This window comes from Zophobas morio, unplaced genomic scaffold, assembly GCF_036711695.1.
Source record: "Zophobas morio isolate AGI-343-1 ecotype UQ-CSIRO unplaced genomic scaffold, CSIRO_AGI_Zmor_V1 ptg000023l, whole genome shotgun sequence".
Taxonomy (NCBI): domain Eukaryota; kingdom Metazoa; phylum Arthropoda; class Insecta; order Coleoptera; family Tenebrionidae; genus Zophobas; species Zophobas morio.
Window position 1 is genome coordinate 15,380,674 of NW_026972128.1, and position 22,540 is coordinate 15,403,213.

General features: G+C 33.3%; 1 protein-coding gene and 1 long non-coding RNA gene across 2 annotated transcripts; one reads left to right on the forward strand and one right to left on the reverse strand.

Annotated features, from left to right (window-relative positions):
- The first annotated feature begins 4,057 nt into the window (after positions 1-4,057).
- LOC135134322 (paired mesoderm homeobox protein 2-like) lies at positions 4,058-11,490 on the forward strand. Its single transcript, XM_064062963.1, has 3 exons — positions 4,058-4,219; positions 7,404-7,630; positions 10,888-11,490. The coding sequence occupies exons 1-3, from the start codon at positions 4,117-4,119 to the stop codon at positions 11,347-11,349; spliced, it is 792 nt and encodes a 263-aa protein (XP_063919033.1). The 5' UTR covers positions 4,058-4,116; the 3' UTR covers positions 11,350-11,490.
- Positions 11,491-20,199: 8,709 nt separating this feature from the next.
- On the reverse strand, positions 20,200-22,274 carry LOC135134524 (uncharacterized). The gene is made up of 4 exons (XR_010281332.1): positions 21,836-22,274; positions 21,605-21,786; positions 20,853-21,551; positions 20,200-20,800 (listed from the first exon to the last, which is right to left on the reverse strand). It is a non-coding gene; the product is annotated as an uncharacterized LOC135134524 (long non-coding RNA).
- Between the last annotated feature and the right edge of the window lie 266 nt (positions 22,275-22,540).

Genomic DNA, 22,540 nt, shown 5'->3' on the forward strand with positions numbered 1-22,540 from the left:
TATACATTTAATGAGATATTTTAAATGTAATATTGTAATATTAAACACTCAAAAATTAGTGTAACGAAAATCGGTACAGTTATCTAATCTGGCAAAATCACTGGTATTGTATATTTTAGTTTATCGTACTTTGCGTACATAAGTTATTATTTAAATTCAGAGAGTATCTTCTTCAGCTAGTTTTCATTTCAACATTTCTTTTCCCGTAACTATAACTTCGAATATTATTTCCAAATATTGGTTTAAAGTCCTTGTTTTAAGTAATTACGGTTTAGTATATTATTTCGATTTTTGTTTACATCTGTATCATCTATTTATATATGAAACTTTTCATTAATTTCTTCTTTTAAAAAATAGAGTTGATGGATACTAAATATTTCACTAAATGTCATCTTTCTAAGGTGTTTTTTAATAAGGTTATTTGTAGTGAAGTGTGAAATTCTTGTAATTCTAATTTAATTCGAACGAAACATTTTAATTTAAACTTTACAACAGATAGAGTTTTCTAGTTAGTTACAAAGTAAACTAAAGTGATCGTTTTCGTTTTGTGGATAAACTTGGCGAATTTCGTTTAATGAACAGTATTTCAATTTATAATTACATCGGGAAAGTAAATACACTATGTAGTGGAGAACTGAGCATATTTATTAAGTACAGTTAATTTTTTCCTTGACAAATTATTTCAAGATCCTTGAAATATTTTTTCTTTTTACGTGTTAATAAAATACAGAGGAATAAGTGTGGTATTTACTTCAAAAATAAATCGCTTACCTGTGAATTGACAAAGGTAGTGTTTAAGTGGTCATTAGACGGTCGTTCTTCTAAGGAGGATTAGGAATAGCCTTTTTCTCTAAGTAGCATGGCCGCATGACAATGGTAAACAAACTTCAATTGTGTACTTGTCCAGGTGGCCCAGTGCCAACGGGCGAATTCACTCTTATTTTGGAACAATGAAGTATTTAAAAATGTTGAAAAAAATAAGTACAATGTTTATATGATCTTACATTAAGAACCAATATCATCCACTATTTTTAGTACATTTTTTGATTCTGGTTATATATTTTATTTAGGTTGTGAATACAATTTCGTAACGCCAAAAGTGGTTTTTGTAGACATTTTTGAACATAACTATACCTACATAATGAGAACAACATTTGTGGCGGTTATAGGATACGTGATGCCTACTTACGAAGTGTCGAGGAGCCACACTTTCGACGTTTTCTAGAATCACTTCGTCTTCTCAGACTAGAAAATATTTAGTCCCAGAACTTTAAGCAGTAACTTTATGATTTTGTTAAGGCTTTGAAATGGGCACAGTTTTACAGATTCGGTTTAAAAAACAACCTTCACTGAAGACTAGATTTTATTTTAAAATATGCAGTAGGAGACACGTGGTCAAGTAAACCTCACTTATTTTAAAAAATTTTTGCTCATACTGTTGGGTCGCATTTTTATCAATTTTTGTTTGAAAAAAAAAATGATTGTCATTCTATGGGCATTTATCCAGAAAGCCGATATTTCATGAATCTTTCTATTGCAAATATTGTCCTGAGCTTCAACTAACTAGGAAAGGTTTGGGTTTTATGATAGTTTGGAGGTAAAATCGGACCCTAATTACTCTTGGAAATACCGTTCATTCCCAATATTTTTGTTCGTTACTTAAGTGTTTTAATGGAATGTTTTATGGTGGTCAAAGGGACGTTATCCTATTATTTTTCATCGTGAGTTTGCATTGAAAGCATTTAAAGCGATCCAGGTGTGTCAATATATCGAAGATAACTCAAATTAATTTATGGATTAAACCTTTTCCTGAACTTATTCTTCAAGAAGGAACTGTGTTTTTTCGCGCCTATTCTAAACCGGCAAGTATTTTTACACCTGTGGACGTAGTATACAGTTTTTCTATTAACAAATAGGTACATACTTTAGAATCACCCGAAAAATTTTTTGTTAGTATATTTCGAAAAATATTTAAAAATAAATTGTTATTGCATATATTAAGAAAGTTACTGCATATTTGCATAAATTTGATGCGTATCATATGATCATATTTCCCAAAATTTTGCTGCATATTTTCCGCTCTCTAATCATAACGATTGCAGGTCTATGTGGAAATAAGTGTTTTTCAAATTATAAATGACTGATAATAAATATTTTTTAAAATACAGAAATTCGTCAGCAGTCAATAGTTAAATAAAGTACAGTGTGCTGCAAATTTGATCGGTTTATGTGTGCACCTAGTTCGGAAAAACTTTCTAAGCTTTTAACCACCTTTACACATTCAACAATAACATTTAACGGAGATTTACTGCAAATTATCCAAATCTTCTAAATATTACTTATTAGCACTAATACTTCTGACTTAAAGATATATTTTCCTTGAGCGGTATATGTAAAAATTCAGTTTAAATTTCATCTGTTTATGTTTATACATAATTTTAAGAATATTGTCGGAAGGTTTAACCACCCTAAACATCGTAAACGATGACAATTAAGGAGGATTTATTGCAAATTTATCTAAATTTAATCACCGACGTACAGCTTAATGATAATGATGATTTCCGTGACAGGTAATGTAAAAAAGGTCAGTTTAATATTTTTATGTTACTAAAGGACATTTTCAAAAAAATGTCCTACAGCATTTGGATTTTAATAACACGCACATTTAGCAATTTGTAATTACAATACTAAAACAATATTTATGAAAGAATTTACTGTTTAATGCACAATATACGCTTTACAAGTACCTATTTGCTAATTCTTTATGGGAAAAAATTTTTTGTACGTAACAAAACTGATGATTACAAGAGCTTAAAACTCAATTATTCATGGACTATTAAAATTTTAAAATTGAAGTCATTAAAATATTACCTATTATTTGGGTTAATAATAAACTGGTATCGTATTCTGCTTTTTTATTGAATAAACTAAACCAAATATGAATGTTTCAATCCATAAAAACGTTTTTATTGTTTTATTCTCTCACCGTTACACCCGAAAACAAATTACCGGAATATTAATAAAAAATATGAATTTATGGAAGTTCTCCAAACTTAAAATGTATTGAAGAAAATATTAATTTACTAAAAATGTTTATTCTTTGTAGAACTGTTTCGGATAATTTTTTTCGCATTTGCAAAATTTGCTTTACATGAGGATATTTAAAATGTTAGATTAATTCAATAGTTTATTATTGTAAAATAAGATACAGTGCTTAAAAATATCCAGTAAAATTTTTGTAGTACGAATTTATATATATTTACAAGTAAGAATATCGAAATAATTTACACAAGTGTTTGTAACACACGAAATTTTTGAAAAAATTAAAAACTTTTATAGCATTTTTTATGTTGTAGTAGTTTGTAGATAAAACAATTTAAATTTTAACACAAGGTGTTAGATGAATGACGTTAAGTTATAAGTAGTGTTAGCTTGAGGGTGAGAAATCGATAAAATGCGGTTATTACTTATTAACAAACTATTAAAATCCGCTGGAAGGCAAATAGATAATACAACTGTGGTTAAAACTAGATACATAATTTGTCTAAATTTTTAACAAGCCTTCAAATACATTATTTGAAATGTTGCGCATCCGTGTAGAATTTATGTGTACCTAATCGGTCGTTAAAAAAATAATCTGACAAAAATAGTAAATAACTCAAAAAAGTAATCAAGGGAGTGATATTTTCCATAAAATTGACTGTTATCGTTATTAATAGTACCCTAATAAATAAAATACTCAAACAAAATTAAAATAATATTACGTCCGTAATGCAATAATAAAACACCTGATTATTTCTCAAAACGTTAATCTTATTTGGAATATTGAATATTCATAGCATAATCTATTTCATTAACATTTAACATAATAAAACCATATCTTAATTTGAACACAATCTAGTCGGCGTGGTTACAGATATTGTGCGCATGCGGACACCGAGTCACTCACGAATTAATTTTCTGATTGGAGGAAAATTGAGGGAGGGTTATGCTTGAACCCCCAATTTATACCCTTCACAAGTGGTTGAAATAGTCAGTCGAGAAACAAGTTCTTCACTGTTCACATCGAAAGACGTGCTGTTATCGTTACTCATTCACTAGTGCTAGTCTGTTGACATGTCGCAAAGTCAGGACGAAATTCGTCCGAGGGCTGTCTACAGCATCGACCAGATATTGGGAGTAAATAGCTCGTCATCGACATCGACGAAGAGTGCTGAAGGTATTTATTATTTTTTATTTCATATTAAAGTTCATGCATGCTTTATCAAAATTTTGTAAATATTTGAATTGTGAAAAGTATATGTGTGCTTGCGTGTTCGAGGAAAAAAAAGTAAAAACAAAAATGATTAATAGTGTGTCACAGACAATCTGATAGACACAATGTAATTAGGGAGATAATTAGACTACGTGGGGAGTGAAGTTAGGGTTTTACCCTTTTCATACTGACCCTTTCCAACACGTGTTCTTCGAGTTCCAATAATAAATCAATTGGCTACAAGTTGAGGAGAAAATTAATGAAGCGGTAAATTGATTTTCGTTTGTTTTTTGAATTCGTAAACATATGCAACGTTACTTCCGGTTGCAAGAAATAAATAAAATAGAAAAATTAAATATATATTTTTTATTTATTACTAAGAACAAAGATGATTTACATATTGTTAGGTTAATTTGTCTTATCAAATTTAGTTGTTTCTTTTGGGTTTTACATTTAAGAAAAAACTTGAATTTATTACCATGGATACTTATTTTTTCCCATATTTGCTGATTGTCGAATTTTTTGTTTACAAAATATGTTGTTTTTGCGGGCCGCACAAATAGTGTGTTGTTTAGTAATAAAAAGTCAGCCCTGTAGTTCAAACGCAGAGCTGTTAGTTATTTATGAATTTGGAGTAGTGACACATTTTTTTATTGTGTTCAAAGAATGAGGAAAATCAATTGAGAATTTCATACTTATTTCCTTCTAGACTTTACTGGGCAGGAAAAATTAGCAGTTTTATTTTCCAATAATTAGAATGACTACGTGGATATTTTATAATATTATTTTCATTAATTTGAGGCTGCCTAATTAGAAAAAACAGTTTTATGTACACTATATGAAAATAGACTTCACTATCTTTATTCAAATGCAGTAGAACAAAATGAGCATTACCATAAACGCCAAAAACAAGTAATTTTTGTGAAAAATTTGTTATAATTATCGGCGATATTTTAACATACTACTGATTAGTGGAAATTTTCAAATTTTTGATAAACACATTCTCATTCAAAAAGTGATACATAATATATACAATTTTCCGAAATAGTGTCAAAATAACCGACTGCAAGTTCCTCATAATAAATTATATTACTATATATTTTTTTGGCCTAACAGTAGGAATATTGTCACTTATATAATTATGTTTTTTGACCTATTATATTAAAAAACGTCCGCAAGTTGACATTGGAAAAGCAAACTGTTTTTTTCTTAGCCTACTATACACAACTGAGGAAGACAAAAAGAGCTTGCACGTCTAACACCAACTTGAGGCCGTCCTGTTGACCTCACCTGCATGGCATTTTTTGTAACATACAGGGTGATTACTCTATGACACGTTGTTAAGGACTGTTTATTGAGCAAAGAAAAACTAATTTTAAAAATCTTTGTACCAAATGTAGAAGACATAGCCCTTAAAAGTTTAATTTTTCTGTTAGGTATTTGACCACATTTTAATTCTACCGGACTTTCATTATTCAAAATAATTTTGGAATGTCTTTATCTTTATTTTTTCTTCACTTTATAATATTACAAACGTGAAAATTGTTCAGAATAAATTTGACAACACTGGCTAATTTTTTACTTTTTTAATCTATCTGCCTAAATCGATATTTTGTTTTTATAAATGAACGTCAAATTTCTCGAACTTAGACATGTGAATTTATTATGGTACCGTTAAGTTAGTGCGCCATTTTTGAAGCACCCTGTATAATAAAATGTACCAAAGATCATTTTTATGTTCTTATTACGGAAGCTAGTGTTTTATTGTTTTTTGACTTCAGGGTTTATATTTGACAAAATCTGTCAGTTATTCCTTTGGTCAGTTCAACTGTATATGAATGAATAATAACAATAATAATAATATTTATTGTGTTCGGATATACAAAATAAATTTACACTTGTTATTCACAATATAGCTGAATATACCAAAGGAGAATACATTGCATTTACTTCGGACATATATATTTTGGAAGTAAGCTTCTAAATTATAAAATGCACTTTGAATATGACATTTTTTAATTAAACTGCTATAAGTTTAAAAACTATAACTTGATAGTTTATTATCACATATGAAACCGAAAAAGTTTTAGCTTCTCATTAAATTGTTCAATTTAATTTTACTCATCAAAACTATATCTCACTGGGGTTAATTTTATAGGAGCTAATCTTGATCCTTTAATCCATTTGTTCTACATTATTTTATGTTTAACAATAATGTGTAAACATACAATTTTTAGTAAATTGTATCAGTGGTTTATCGAAAATCTGCTTTTATAATATTCCTGCTACCACAGAAACTAATAGAAAATTATACACCAAATGATAGTGTTACGATTGCTACTAGTCTATCATGCTTTAGGTTATGATGGACCGTTGAAGCACATATCAGGCTACTTAATTCGTGACCTAAAACCTAACAATTAATTTTATATCCGGCTTTTTCACATGATAGCATCAGTATAGATTTTAATGAGGGATAAACGAAGCTAAATTAAAATAGGGGTGAATCACGATTGACGAAATAAAGTCGTAATCGAGTGGGATAATAGGGGGAACTTGAGTTACCTGTGCATTTAAATACCCCTCGTTGCAAATAAAGCTGATCCTTTCTCAAATGTTTGATTAAGTCTTGTGCAAAACTTTTCAAAAACGTTTTCAACAAAGAATTTGTTATGCCGTAACATAATCTTCTTACCAGCTCGTGTACTTTAACACAACTATTAAATTTCAGTCAAAATGGTAAATTAATAACGACGTAATACACGTTAGAGTTCATATAGTAGATTAGTATTCAATTTGCATAAATAAATCTATACGCCGGCTGGACATGTCAAAGCTTTTAAACACACAAGGCACCACTATGAATACCAATTTCACGAGCATCAAGCCAAAGTTGGCTCGGGAATACACCAACAAAAGAGCATCGCCGATTCGTTCGGTTAAACATGTTTAAATTACGAGTATAATCTTATTGGAATACGTATTTTGACCGCATCAAAATATGTAAATACGGAGATAATGAACAAGTAAAATACGAGAGCCTCGAACATATCTGGAAATTCGTAAAAGCGGCTCTATTTTCAAAGCGTTATTTTAATGTGAATTATGAATTTCAACCGGGTTTGAAGTGGTTTTTCTTTGTTTTCAGGAGAGTCGGACTCTAAAGTGGATTCTGTCAGCGATGGCGAAATCGTTGAGGAATCCATTGAAGATATGAGCGACTCTAGGCCACGGAAGATTCGAAGATCGCGGACGACGTTCACCACCTATCAACTGCATCAGCTCGAAAGAGCTTTTGAGAAGACCCAGTACCCGGATGTCTTCACGAGAGAAGAACTAGCGATGAGATTAGATCTCAGTGAAGCAAGGGTTCAAGTACGTACATACAATAAGTAATTGATTAATTTTTATAGGAGATATTAGTTAAGAAATTTGAATTAAAAATATTTATATTTTGTTAAAACCAAAATCTAATATGATAGATTAAAGTCAGACCCACTTAAGTGGAAACTAAATAAGGTTGGTTAATTGATAAACAATTAAATTTACTTGCGTCTGTTAGAAATTTCCACTACCGATAAACAAAATATAATTCATATTGTACCAATAATGGAAGATTTCATAAAAACAAGTTAATTAAATAATGTTCTAGTTAATTTACTCCGTATCAATTATAATCTTGTCAGGTAATCCATAAACATTATTTATTCATTAAGTAATCAACTAATTTTATCTATTAATTAAGGAAATGTTTTATTTTTGCCTGGAAAATTATGACTTTTTTGTTCGTTGATTTAAAATGGAAACAAATCTTAACAACTTAATTGTTAAATTAAAAATGCACCGTGACACCGTGCACGAATTTTAGAAGAGGCGTTCTCGGCTTAATAGAGCAATTATCAAATTATTTTCTTTGTTTCGGGGCCTCGCATTTGTAATTACTCCGACAAAAAAATTAATTGAAGCATATACTACAATGCAATGGAAAAAATGAATTTGTCGGAGCTTGATAGAAGCATGGCTAAAAGGGCAATTAGAAGAGGCACAGCTTTCCATCATTTTATCTATGAAGCGAGCAGGCACTTTAAATGAGACATCAGAGAGAATTCTGGGGTCCGGAACCGGTTCCGATTACCTCTATTGTGGCGAACAATGCCCAATTGCGACGCTACTTACGCTGTTACAAGCCAGATTAATTATCCAAATTGTTACCAATTAAGATGCAATTCATGATGGTCATTATCCTGGCATTAACGATTTTGGATTGAATAATCTAATGCAGATTTATCCTTCTACGAACTGAGAAAAGAGGGTATTTCTGATGCGTGTTACCAAACTTTTTTGATAACATGAAATATTGTTCTGCTGTATCCAAATAAGTTTATTTTCATATGAATATTTAAAAGCAAAATTTGTTTTTAATGTGCGTTCATGACTTAAAAATATTGGAATCAGTACATTTTTGATAAAAATGTGACCATATTTTACCTAAACACTTGTACTTTTCTTCGTATCATCAGTTATAAAATTTATTTTTGTACTTCTCTTATAGTAATCGATGAATTACAAACGGGTATCCTTTAAAGTAAATCCATCATTACCCACACAAGTGGGTCATGACCAGTGGGTAATATACAGGGTGTCTAAAAAATAAGTACATTAATTTTAACCAGTGACATAACTCGTGAAAGGGAACAACTTTTTATATAGCATTTTTTCGAAAACTCAAGTCGAATTTAGAATTTTCCCACCCATATTATATTCACGAGCCGTCTATGTTCACCTTAAATAATATCAACACTACAACAATAAAGAAGATACCCTAGCAACCGTTTTGACACTGACAATCATTTTTATGTCAAGTGCAAGCTAAACGTCGTCTCTTTAAAGTTGTTTGGCACAGATTTCTAATTTATAGACGAAATGTGTCGAAATGGCAGTGTTTTCAAATCTTGAATACACCGATATCGTTGTTAACCTACGGTGAGGCTCAGGGAAACAGTGCTCGCGCCCAAAGAATTTTTTCAGAAAACCTCCCAAATCTTCGTCTGCCAAACGTGCGCACTTTTAAGAGCGTTTCAGCATCTTCGAGAGTACGGATCTTTTAAACTTGCAGCTCAGGATCGGGGTAAGTTACGTAGTAATAGAATTGCTAATATGGAAGTGGCTGTTCTGGAGAGAGTCGAACCTCGACCGGGCACTAGGACGCATCAGTGTCCAGTATGATGTATCGCAGAGTAATATTTGGAGGATATTCGGAGAACAACAGTATCCCTTTCAGGACAAGAAAGTTCAGTTATTGAAACCAAGAGACTTACCACGTAGGTAAAACTTTTGTGAGTGGGTTAATAGAAAAATAAACCAACAAGCAAATTTTGTATCTTTTGTACCATCAACTGATGAGGCCGAATACACGAGGGAAGGTGTAATCAACATCCACATTTGGGCCGATGAAATTCCGTTCGCCATTAGGGAGCAGCACTTTCAATTTCTTTCTAAATGTTTGTCATGCTGACATGATTAGAAAAATACGTATCCTAGTAACTGTTTTTGACCATAAATTATTAATTATAATAATTATGAGTATCCATGGGTGACTGAGGATCCATGGGCGGGTACCCTTAATTGGGATAAAACTTTAACAATTTTTAACTTGATAATTAAAAAGTTTCTGACAAAACCCTATTAAAAAAAGTTATTGATTTTGAGGAGCTCTATAACTGATTAAAATTAATGTACTTATTTCTGAGACACCCTGTATATAATTACATAATTGTACAGAGGAATAGCAGTTGCTGGGATGTCATAAAAATTTGTCGAAAGTGACGAATTTAACTTCCATCGTGTCTTTTATTGCTTATAATATGAGCGATTCGGAGAGTGATTTCGAAAGTACTTCGCCGCAAATTGTTGACCAAGCATTGGACGCCGTGAACCACCTTCTGCCTAAAAAATCGAAGGGGAAGTCTGAGATGGTTTATGAAAAATTTAAGAGTTGGCGTAGGGACATTGGGGTAGAAGTACAAATCGTCATCCCTTTGGGCGATTTATGTGATGCTAAGATCAACCATAAACATCAAGCATAATGTGAATATTGAGAACTACCCGAAATTGCATGCTTTCTTGAAAAGACTGTCAGATAGCTTCAGAATTAAAAAATCCAAGACACTGACACTAGAAGAAGTGAAGAAAAATTGTAGTTTTGAATTAACTGTAAATTGTGTTTATTAAACATATTAATAAGCCATTTTTTTGTTTTTTTATTTATAACTGAGATCGTAGAAAAAGTATGGTACACAACAGGAGTAATAAGCCTATTACACACTCTCTCGAATTACGCCACTCGCTGCTCTCGTGGCTGCAAACTTCGAGGTCGTGTGTAATAGGCTCTTTACCTTTTTTGTTATGTAATATACTATTATTAATGATCAGTGGATTATTGACACCACCTTGAATATGTTCTTCTCGCATCACCGAAAACTCTCAACACACTGTCGACGCGTTTCATCAGCTGCGCTGTCCTCTTCTTGGACTAAATCAAGCTAGTTGGTTTATTTGTTTGAGTTATCATCAGTTGTGTGTTTATCCAAATTTGTACATTCCCTTTACACCTAACTTCTTGTTGTTTCCAGGTGTGGTTTCAAAATCGACGTGCCAAATGGAGGAAACGCGAAAAAGCATTGGGAAGGGAAGCCGTGCCATTTATGCATCCTGGTGAACAAGCTGGCTTACCAGAATTTTCTTTCCAAAACCATTTAACGATGCCTCCTGTTGGTCCCACTGATCCATTTTGGCACGGTTTACCATTTCCTCCCATGTTTAATCCTACAATGATGCCTTGGGCACCAAAGGGACCAATGAATGCACCATCATTTCACGCGTTCCTCCAGCACTATGTTCTTGCGGGGTCAGTACCACAGCTGAATCTGCTTAATACCAGTAATCCCGTACCGAATGAAAGATCAAGAAGTTCTAGTCCAGAGACTCCAAGTCCATCCCGATTATCTCCGTCTACGTTGGAAGCTTTGAGATTACGAACACAAGAAATTTTGATGCCATCGTCGTCTCCTCAAAAGTTGCATGCAAAATCATAAAATTTTATCCTAATTTAAAATTTTATTGTTGGGCTGCTGCTTATACAAAAAATTGACGAAATGTAAAAAGAAAAAAGTATAATTATATATATTATATATAATATGCAATGCCATATTTATATACTAATATATATTAATTATGTAAAATATTATTAGTGTCATAACAAAATGATTTTGTGTTTTTAAGTTTATGTTTAAGACGTTAAGCGCCAAGCCAAAATCATGCAGTTACAGTCATAGCGGAATGGGACTATTTGGCGCGGCCGACTTGGCGCGGCCAACTTGGCGCGGCCAACTTGGCGCGGCCGACTTGGCGCGAGCCATTTTGGCGCAAAGCCAACTTGGCGCAGGGACACTTTGGCGCAAGCCATCTTGGCGCTAGTCATCTTAGCGCGAGTACGTCGGTATATAATATAAAAAATATTTATTGTTCGTACTGTGGTTGGCACCCTGTTATTTATGATAAGTGTAGGTAACCAAGTACACAGTTTCATCCGCACAAATTCCAATAACTAAATGATCCACGGAGCAAGAAATTCCACGTTTAGGAGTATGTTTATAATGGGGTGCAGGGCGCAAAGCGCCCATGTGTCCATTAAAAAGTCGACATTACCCCTCCACGCCTTGGAGACTATAAAAATTAGGTTATGCTGACAACGGGTGCAATTTTTGTATATTTATATCTATTTTTCTTGATGCGAGTTCATTTGCGCCAAAGTGTCTCTGCGCCAAAATGTCTCGTGCCAAGTCGGCCGCGCCAAGTTGGCCGCGCCAAGTCGGCCGCGCCGAATTGTCCTAGACCGCAGTCATAGAGCGATTGGCAGGTATGTATTTTACATAAAATTTTATATATAGTGACAGGTTATTTGTTGAAATTCGAAAATGTTGTCACAAATTCTTCAAAAAAACTAAAACAGACACCTGTGTCTGCTGTGGCCCTGCATTATATTTTACGCTGTTTTTACATCACTGGGCCACAGCAGTCTAATAGAGCAGACACAATTCTAAGTTATGAAGAGCCCACAGCGGTCACAACAACGGACACTTTGTTTACGGCGGACACGCCATTTCCTTGTTATGTAATTAAATGTGTTCGGCGTGGCCCCGTAACATATCAAAAAATTCAGACAAAAAAGGAGGCCACAGCGGACACACTGTAAAATTAGTCCGAAATATGCAACCAACAGACCAACTGTGGGATCAAATGTGCCCATGCCATGGCAGACACATATTCGCTCTATAATGCCTAATTACTTGTCTGTGTGGCCCCAAAGTAAGAAATATGAAACAGACACTGGTGACCGCTCTGGCTCCCTATGGAATTCATTGGTCAGACATCGGTGTCTGCTTTGGCGCTTAACGTGTTAAATATATTTTTAAATGCCTACTTTTATTTTTATTATTACTAACACCTTATACACCCTATATTTAATGTTTTATAAAAGAAAAAAAAAAAATGGAAAATAGATCTTTACGTTACAGACATTCAGTTATGTAAGTTGAATTAGAATAATTTTATTTATACTTAACACAACATATTGCAAAGTTTAACCTAACATTTTTATACTTTTTGCACTATAGTTATGACATTAATTTTTACTTAATTAAAGTTGACATTTCCGTCGATTTTTTAATTTACTGATAGTTAGTGATAATAATGATTCATATTCACCTTTTTGTAAATAATTATTATATAAAATGATATTTATTTAATTTTTTAGTTTAATTCAGAAAAGTATGTTTTAAGTAAATTTGTGATTACACAAAACTAGACTGAGTTTGAAAGCAGATTTGACTTTGTGGAAAGTCATTAATCATGTCTATGCAATATTACTAACAGATAAGGATTTAGATTAACATTTTTACAATAACTAAACAATAAGTTATGCATTAGCTACCTGTTATAATTAAAATGATGGGCATATTATGGAAACAATAATTTTCAACAATTTGGCTTGCCATCTTTATCAATAAATTACCAATAAGTAATAATATTCAGTGTTAATAATTTTACAATTTTAACCGCTTGTAAAATATAACATCGATGTTTACGTAGAACTGATTCAATATTATAAAAATGTAATATATTATCTCCGCAAATATATGAAAATGTTAATAAATCTTTCCTGATGTCTTATTATATTCCAATTTACCTACAAATGACAATAAGAATATTATTTATCCAATTAGCAACCTAACAGTTCTAAATTTTTGGTAGATTGAGATGATATTGTACAAATTTTACATATCTTCTGCAGTGTTATAAGTGACGAGAATTAAATTAAACTAAAGGTGAGTTATTTAATTAAATTCACATTGATCTTCTTCAAAGAGAAGAAAATACTTAATATAATCTTAAAGTTTGTGATTTTCTGATATGCCACTTTAAAATTTTTGGATTTTCCTTGTCAGAATGGAAAAAAAGAATAATTCTTCTTCTTCATTAGAAAAATGAAGAAGAAGAATAGTTACTTACGTATTAAGGGCATAATTTGAAGATTATGGTGCGAGGGAATGTTTAAAGCCGGACGTAGGAGGGCTTTTAATTTCCCGAGGGCCATAATCGACAATTATGCCCGTGGTACATATAACGTTATATTTTATTTTAGCTTCTAAAATATTTTTAACGAAATATTGAGTATTTCCGGCAAGATTGTGTGAACTTTAATATATAGCTGGCTACTTTAATGTTGTTATTGATACCACGTTGTTTATTTGTGAAACAATTCGTTTTTCAAAATGCAAATTCAAGAAGTGGAAAACGTTTATTTAAGCTAATTTAAGTAATTGATTTAAAAGATCAATCAATCTTTACTTAGCAATGTTTGATTGATCTGTGCTATAAAGGCCAATTTATGCCCGCATTTGGGTGCTTATAGACAAGATTGTGATTCTAAAATAGAATGAAGTAAGTTATTCATAGGTCACTCCAAATATAATGAAACCAGGGTAGTTAATAGGCATGAAAACACAAGACAATAATATTTACATGTGTTTGTTTATTTGCGTGAAAGACTTTTATGGAGTTTATTTTGAATGAAACACTTTATTATTTCTTGGAATCGCTTCCGTTCGGTAGTTATCTTTCCTCACCCTCCCCTCATGAGCATTTCACCTGTGGATTGTAAATTGCACGTAAATCCACTATTTTTATATTGCAATAAAGTTTTACGACCTAAAAGTTAAAGAACCTAAGTTCTTTCGAAGGTTGCCAGTCGTCAAACCCCTAACACAGTCGTATTTACTCTACACTATAAATGAATTTAGCTGAGGTGTCTGTAAGGATCTTGTATTGTAACACAATATTAACTTTTTTGTAATTGTATGTAGGTAAGTAGTTAATTTTCAAGAGTATGCCAGTAAATCAAATATTTTCTTAAATGAACTACTTCTTGAAAAAAATTTTTGTTTTTGTTTTGAAATTTCAAAACCTCAAAATGTAATTGCTGTCTTAATATTCACCGTATTTTAATCCAATGTCCGAAATATCAGAATTTTCGAGCACAACACACTAATGAAGAAACACTACAACTTAAATAACGATCCTACACCTGTATTGGATTTTTTACGATATAGTCCCTTTTTTCCCATATACCGGGTGTCTGGAAAATTGAGGATTAACTCTTCAGTACATTATTTACGGAGGTTTCGGGAGTCCCAAAAATAATAAAAACATAAGTAAGCTCGTAATGTTCCCAAATTTTGATCATTCTTTGTTAAAGTTAGTCGTCAGTACTTGGTGGGCGGGGCTAGTACCTGCTAAGATAAAACTGATTTAGGCAAATAACATACCCTTTAAGAAAAGAGAGGATCAGTGGGCGGGGCTATTACCTGCTAAGATAAGACTGATTTTGGCACATGACATACCATCTAAGAAAAGCGAGGGTGGGTGGGCGGGGCTAGTATCTTCTAAGGTAAGAGTGATTTTGGCAAATGAGATACCTTCTAAGAAAAGAGAGGGTGGGTGGGAGGGGCTAGTACCTGTTAAGATAAGAGTGATTTTGGCAAATGAGATCCTTCTAAGAAAATAGAGGGCGGGTGGGTGGGGTTAGTACCTTCTAAAATAAGCCCGATTTTGGCAAATGACATACCATCTAAGAAAAGAGAGGGTGGGCGGGCGGGGCTAGTACCTTCTAAGGTAAGAGTGATTTTGGCAAATGAGATACCTTCTAAGAAAAGAGAGGGTGGGTGGGAGGGGCTAGTACCTGCTAAGATAATAGTGATTTTGCCAAATGAGATCCTTCTAAGAAAATAGAGGGCGGGTGGGCGGGGCTAGTACCTGCTAAGGTATGAGTGATTTTGCCAATGAGACACCTTTTAAGAAAAGAGAGGTTGGGTGGGTGGGGCTAGTACCTGATAAGGTAAGAGTGATTTTGGCAAATGGGATACCTTCTAAGAAAAGAGAGGGTGGGTGGACGGGGCTAGTACCTGCTAAGGTAAGAGTGATTTTGGCAAATGAGATACCTTTTAAGAAAAGAGAGGGTGAGTGGGCGGGGCTAGTACCTGTTAAGGTAAGAATGAGTTTGGCAAATGAGATACCTTCTAAAAAAAGAGAGAGTGGGTGGGCGGGGCTAGTACCTGCTAAGATAAGAGTGATTTTGGCAAATGAGATACTCTCTAAGAAAAGAGAGGGCGGGTAGGCGGGGCTAGTACCTACTAAGTTAACACTGATTTTAGCAAATGACGTATCCCCTAAGAAATTTAAATAAATTATTATAAGAAAAAACACTACAGGGTTCAAAGCGGTTTCAAATTCTTTCCAAACAGGAATACCTAGAACCTCAAGATTGCTTTAAATTAAAAAAAAAAAAAAAAACGGAGTCCCAAAATTAACTCAAAAACAGGTCAGGTCATAATTTTCCAAAAATGGAACACCCAAGTCCCCCAAAATTATACAGGGTGTTATTGAAAGGTACGTACAACAAAATTGTCAGTTCGTCGCGAAATCTAAGAAGTCTGAAAAACTTATTTTGTGTTATCAAAATTATAAGGGGAAAATTAACCCTTATCCAAGCTTTTTAGACGCTACTGAAGGATAAATAGGTAAAATTAATTTATTTGAGTAAATCCTAGCAACTGTATCAATGAAACTTTTGTCAAGACTAAATGTTGCTTTAGAAACGAGAGATGATCTTTTTATCAGAGGCGTACAATGAATTTGGACATAAATTTTAATAATTTTTATCTCTAAAAGGAGAACACTTTTACCTGAACTTTTTTTAAGTTTTAGCACCCATACTTCGAGAACAATTGCCGATTTTATTTTGTACGTACCTTTCAATAACACGCTGTGTATATAAACAATTACACTATTGCGTACTAGAAGAATATTGTTAATTATAGTTTCGTTGTGTGGCACGATAGACTGGCACATGGTACATTTTTTTTTTAAGTTTTGCGTCCCTTCCGCCATTCCATCTCGCCATATATCTAATACTACTACGTTGCTAACTCTTTAGAAATCACATATAAACGGGGTTCACGGCCAAAGAGAGAGAGGGAAGATGTTGTTGTCTGTCTGTACGAGCATGCAGCGTCTGTGCGCACGTACACAAAAAGAACTTGGAGCCATTGGGCAATTTTTGGAAGCCAGCAAAATAAAATCACATAAGTAGGATAAAACATAAACAAGTAAGAATCCTGAATAATACATATTTTAATACACTTAATAATAAGTTGGATTGGAGCTGCAAGAAATTCATAAATTTTCATCAAGCGAGATAAAAGTTACAAACGAAGTGGGAATCTGTATATCTCAGAAGACAAAAAAGAGATCCACATTGACTTAAATACCAGTATCAATTTTCGAGCTAAACTATAAAAACTGAAACACAATTTTTCACAAAAACATAAAAAAAGAGCAAAAAGTCGAGTTCGCATCTATCCAAAATATGTAGTTTTTGGTAGAATGTGAAGCTTTGGTGGACTGAAAATTAACAAAATTTTTGTGATTTCATATAGACAAAAAAATCGTCGTAGACTATAATATATATAATAATAATAATATAAGTTTTTAATATAACTTTTTTGGCTTGCAGTTTGTTTCTTTAATACCACACCGATAAGAGAGGATAATTTCGTACAAGAGTGTCACAATATTTTAGGTTATCTGTGAACTCTTTTGTTGACCTATTCGTTTCTTATGTAAGCAAATGATAGCAATTTGCAGTTGCACCTTTTAACAATACGGGGTTATCGCAAATGATCTCCCCGTTGATTTAAATATTACATCATGCTAATTAAAAGTAATTTTAAATGTTAATATTTATGGAATAAGAGAATTATTATTAATTATTTCAAGACTATATTTGAATGCAAGTACCTTTGCCTAGATCGTATTTTTTACGATATTTGCTAAAATATTGAAACCTAATTTAAAGACGTTACCAATTTTGTATCGTTATCAAAGATGTAAATGACTTTAATAAAATGACTGACTTGGGTGTTTCGATTAATAATATTAGTAATTTTTTTAAATTAATGGCTCATTGTCTTTATTCGATTGTTAAATTATCGAATTTTAGTTATTATAAAGGTGTTAACTTGAAGTAAACAAAAACTAGAAATGAATTAGGTATTGCTTAAGAAAAAAATATTAGACAGGTTAATAAATAATGTAAATATTGTCAACATTTGAAAAAAACAATTTGATGACACGTTCAGTATCATCATACTCGCATAAATTAAGCAGAAATTTGATATTGGTAAGTGTATCATAAACTCGTATTATTTTCCAAAGATAATTTATGATTTTGGTGTTTACATACAGCTTATCGATTCGATTCAAACTATTATAGGTGGGCTCTCAGACTCATATTAAAAATGTAAGTGGCTTACAGCAGATCCTGTAGGCAAATAAAGGATCAATTTAAATTTGATCCTTATTAAATTGGTCTTTTGTTTTTTGAATTGCGCTCTCGAGATCTCCTGCATGCTTTGCTTTTTATTCAGCGATGGTCTTTTATTGGAGAAAGCAAGATAAAAAATTGAACGTCGGAATATTGGTACGTTCAGTGTTTAGGATTTGTACACATTCACAATACTACACAGAAAGATTGATTTGATCTTTTAATGTTCCATTAACACAATGCTGCTCTAATAACTGCATAATAGCCCGATATTAAGCGATACTGCGACATTGTGTTTTTACCGTAACTAATAAGGTTATGCAGGTGTTTTATGGTAGTTTTTCATCGAGCTCGGTTTTATATGAGACCTTTTACGGCACCCGAATGGCTTAATACTGAAGTTATAGCGAAACTAATCACTTCAGTATAGAGAAAACGTGCTCCCTTTCAAATTATTAACGCCATCAAATGCTTCCATAGTAATGTAAACCATAAAGAAAAGTTTATTCTAATTGAACCACCTGTGGTAATGCATAATAGTTGTTGGTGTAGTAGAATTTTCAGTGCATGTAAAATCAATTTTTCTGCAAATCAACTTTCAGGAGTCTATTGGCAGGGCATGTGTGTTTAGGGTTCTCACGGGGCCACTAATGGGCGGTCTTGCGGACCAATAAGCATTGACACCCGCCGAGAATTGGAAATCAGAACTCAACTAAATCATTATTATAAAGATCACACTTCAATTAGTTTATCGGGAAAAGGGAGAATTCGTCTATACTTTATGGATGGATGAATCTGTACATTGATACGGATGGGAAGAATGTTTTGATGTTTAGTTAGCCCTATAACCATATTAGACATTTAGCGTACAGCAATACACATCGCTTCAGAAAAAAATTAAAATATGCATTTTCAATTAAGTATAACTTATTAATTTAATTAAGATAGTTTTTTGCATTAGTACTACTATTTTGTTGTTTTATATGAAACTAAATTTTTACACTCTAGTGTCTTAAACTTATGGGGAAAGTAATATGTTTTTCATATGATTGTAGAACAGAACGTTTTATATCACAATTAGCTAACTATCTAGAACATTTATATAGTCAGGATCACGAAGCAATGCGTACACGTCACGGACTCTGTATGACGTCATGCGTCTACCACGTTTATCATACAAATGAATCGGTTTGAAAACTGTCAACAAACATGTCGGCTTGTTATTGTTTTGGTTTGTTCTATTTATGATTATAGCATGAGAAGACCGTTAGTGTGAAGCAACAGTTAAGAAATAAGCTACACTTGCAGTGTTTCAGCACACAAGGGCATGCTGCAGGCTGCATAGACGCTATGAATTACAAACTCAGGCACAGGAAAGATCATGACTGTAACCTCTTTCACGTATTCCTAGTCACTGAAGCCTGCCACTCACGTTCCAACGCCGCGGTACAATTGTGTAGGGTATGACGAAATTGAAGTGTTTTTGAACGTATGTGTATGCGACAAGCAAATCGGTTGGATGTGGACGGTTGGTGAACAAGTCTGTTTGCAGCAGTACAATCGTGTTGTATTCGATGTAAATTTGATCGTGTGGACAGTGTACGTTATACAAACCGTGAAAGCAGGTATAAAAGTCCATTTTCTTCGGACATGTTGCCACCACGATTGCAAATTTTTAACTGCAAGGTCGTAACGTGTGTGTACTGCTGCTTGTCAGCAGAATTATACAGCAGTTGTATCCAATACAATCGTACCCCGGCGTTGGAACGTGAATGACTGGCTTTAAAAACGTTCATTTTTGCATTGACTGCTGGTAAAAACTGTTGACAATTGGGTGTTAAACACATACTTGGAGGGTGGTACAAGGCTTCATACTGTACTTAAAGCTACCAACGAGAATGTTAAAATACGTCTCAAACAGACAGCATTGAACAGTTGTGACAGGCTTCAAGTTAGAGAAATATGCTTACCGTCTTCAATGCCACAATAGGCACGTCACATCTACAGAATAAGTTACTTTATTGACATGGAATAGATACAAAAGTAAAGTATAAACAATAATAAGTATGCATGTTGCACAACGTCGTCGTCTGACCAGTGATTTGTATATTTGGCCAGTGAAGTGATAGTGTGATTATAAAAGACATCAGCAGAACATGCCCCCAGTACAATCAATTAGGATGGTAATGGAAAATAACCTACATGTTACAGTGGCTGAATGCCATCTGCAGCATTAGAATCTTCACTGTCATAATCACTAAAACTATAATCTGAATCTTCATTAATGTCGATTATAAACGGCGCAATCTCTTCACGGTCAAATACTAATTCCCGTTCCCACCACTCCCGTATTATTTTATTCATATGGTCAACAGTATTTTTCCACATTGTGGGCGTGACATGTGCTAACGCTTTTTTCCACATTTCCACGGAATTTTTTGACCATAACCATCACGCCCAATGTGTTTGGAATAAAAATTTGTAGTAATTCCCCAAATATTTTCTATAGGGTTAAACACACAATGATATGGCGGCAATCGCAATACTCTATCGCCATTCTGTTGGCCCAATTCACGGCAACATACGTTTTTGGAGGTTTATTTCTGAAAAATATGATATTTTAAATGAAACGATAGAGAATGGTATATGCATTACTGTGCAACCAAATGAAGAAGTTCCGTTTTTAACAGCTGTGAATCTGAACTTATGTCATGTTGTTAAAGGCATTCACGAATTTCTGCTTTTTTCCATGAACCACTGGGACATTTGATTGCAAGGGTACTGTGGTAGCTTGCATTGTCTATAATAATCAGTGATGGTTCTTCAAGATTCATGAGCAATTGAAACCACTTGAGAAAATTCTGTTGATTCATTTCGACCATGATAGTCTGGATTTTTGGTATTAGAAGAAAATACTAGCGCTGCTTCATCAATAAATCCATTGCTTGTACCTGCATGTAATACAATATACCTAAAATATAGTGAGAAGAATAAATAACTAACGTGAAACTGACACATTACTAAATTTTCCCTTCTATTTTGAACATCCTGATACTTTTGACACCATCGACTTGCAATGACCTAACTACCGAACCATTTTCAAATATCCATGTTTCATCAAGATATACACATGGCAAAGGATTTGGGTTCTGCTGATTGTGCATGTATTCACGTAAGAATTTGGTTCTTGCATGAACAACATTTTGTAATTCCATAAGACGCTTCCGTACACTGGTTGGCGAATAACGAAACCCAATAGAGAAGGTAAAATTTTTCCTAACGAGCTTACAGAACCCTCAAATATATGTTTCTACTTCAAGCAATCAATTAATGGCGATCGTGTAACATGTATTTCTGTAAAATAATCGTTAGTATCTATGTATAAGGCGTGCGCATCAAATTCATACTTTTTTCGACCATTCCATATAAGCATTCTCGAATAGCACACTGCTCCAAAGTTCTAATATCACAAACTTGCTGTGTTCGGGGGTCTCTATTTCTTGGGAGAATGTACACCTTCTCCGGTTTTTATTTGTTGTACCACGGAGTTCACTGTTCGCACACATACACCCAGAGCAGCAGCAACCCTCTGTACAATGTGACTGCATTACTAATTGTAATAAAATACACCTACTTACGTCTTGAACAGCTGTTAGTGGTAAAAGAGGTCCCCCGCTATCGCGTTCTTTAGCAAAATAGTCCACTAAATTATCGTCCATTTGCTTTACATCTTTGTGCAAGGGCTTCGGCATGGTGGAATGTTTACGTTCAAGCAAGCGACACGTACCACGGTACAGGACAGTTAACTTGGAGTTCTAAAAAGAACTGTTATAGTTCTGAAAAGAACTGATACGATTACATGAGCAGAAAAGTAGAAAAACGCGAAAAATCAAACAATAACACAACATAACCAAAGTTGACACCAATGACACTTGTGAAATCGATAAAACTTTAGCATATGTTTCGCTATCAGTCGTACCAATATAATTTCCCCCAAATTGATCGATTTTGATCCGTATTGCCATGTATTGCGGCGCGTATTTTTGATTTAGTGTTGGTAACGGATCTACGTCATCCATGACGTGTACGCATTGCTTCGTGATCCTGAGTATAGATACATAAATTTTCATTCATCAAATGTGGTTTGAACTTGTAATGAATTTTGCCCGCTATAGGTTTTGTATTTTTCATTTTGTGTATTTTACATCGGAATCGTTAAATACATATATTTAATAAAAACGTACGTTTCAAAACAACGTCTTTAGAGGAGCTTATTAAAGCAATTCTGAACATATGCTGGAATTCCAGGCTTAAAACTAATTTCAGACAATGGGTTTCATTAT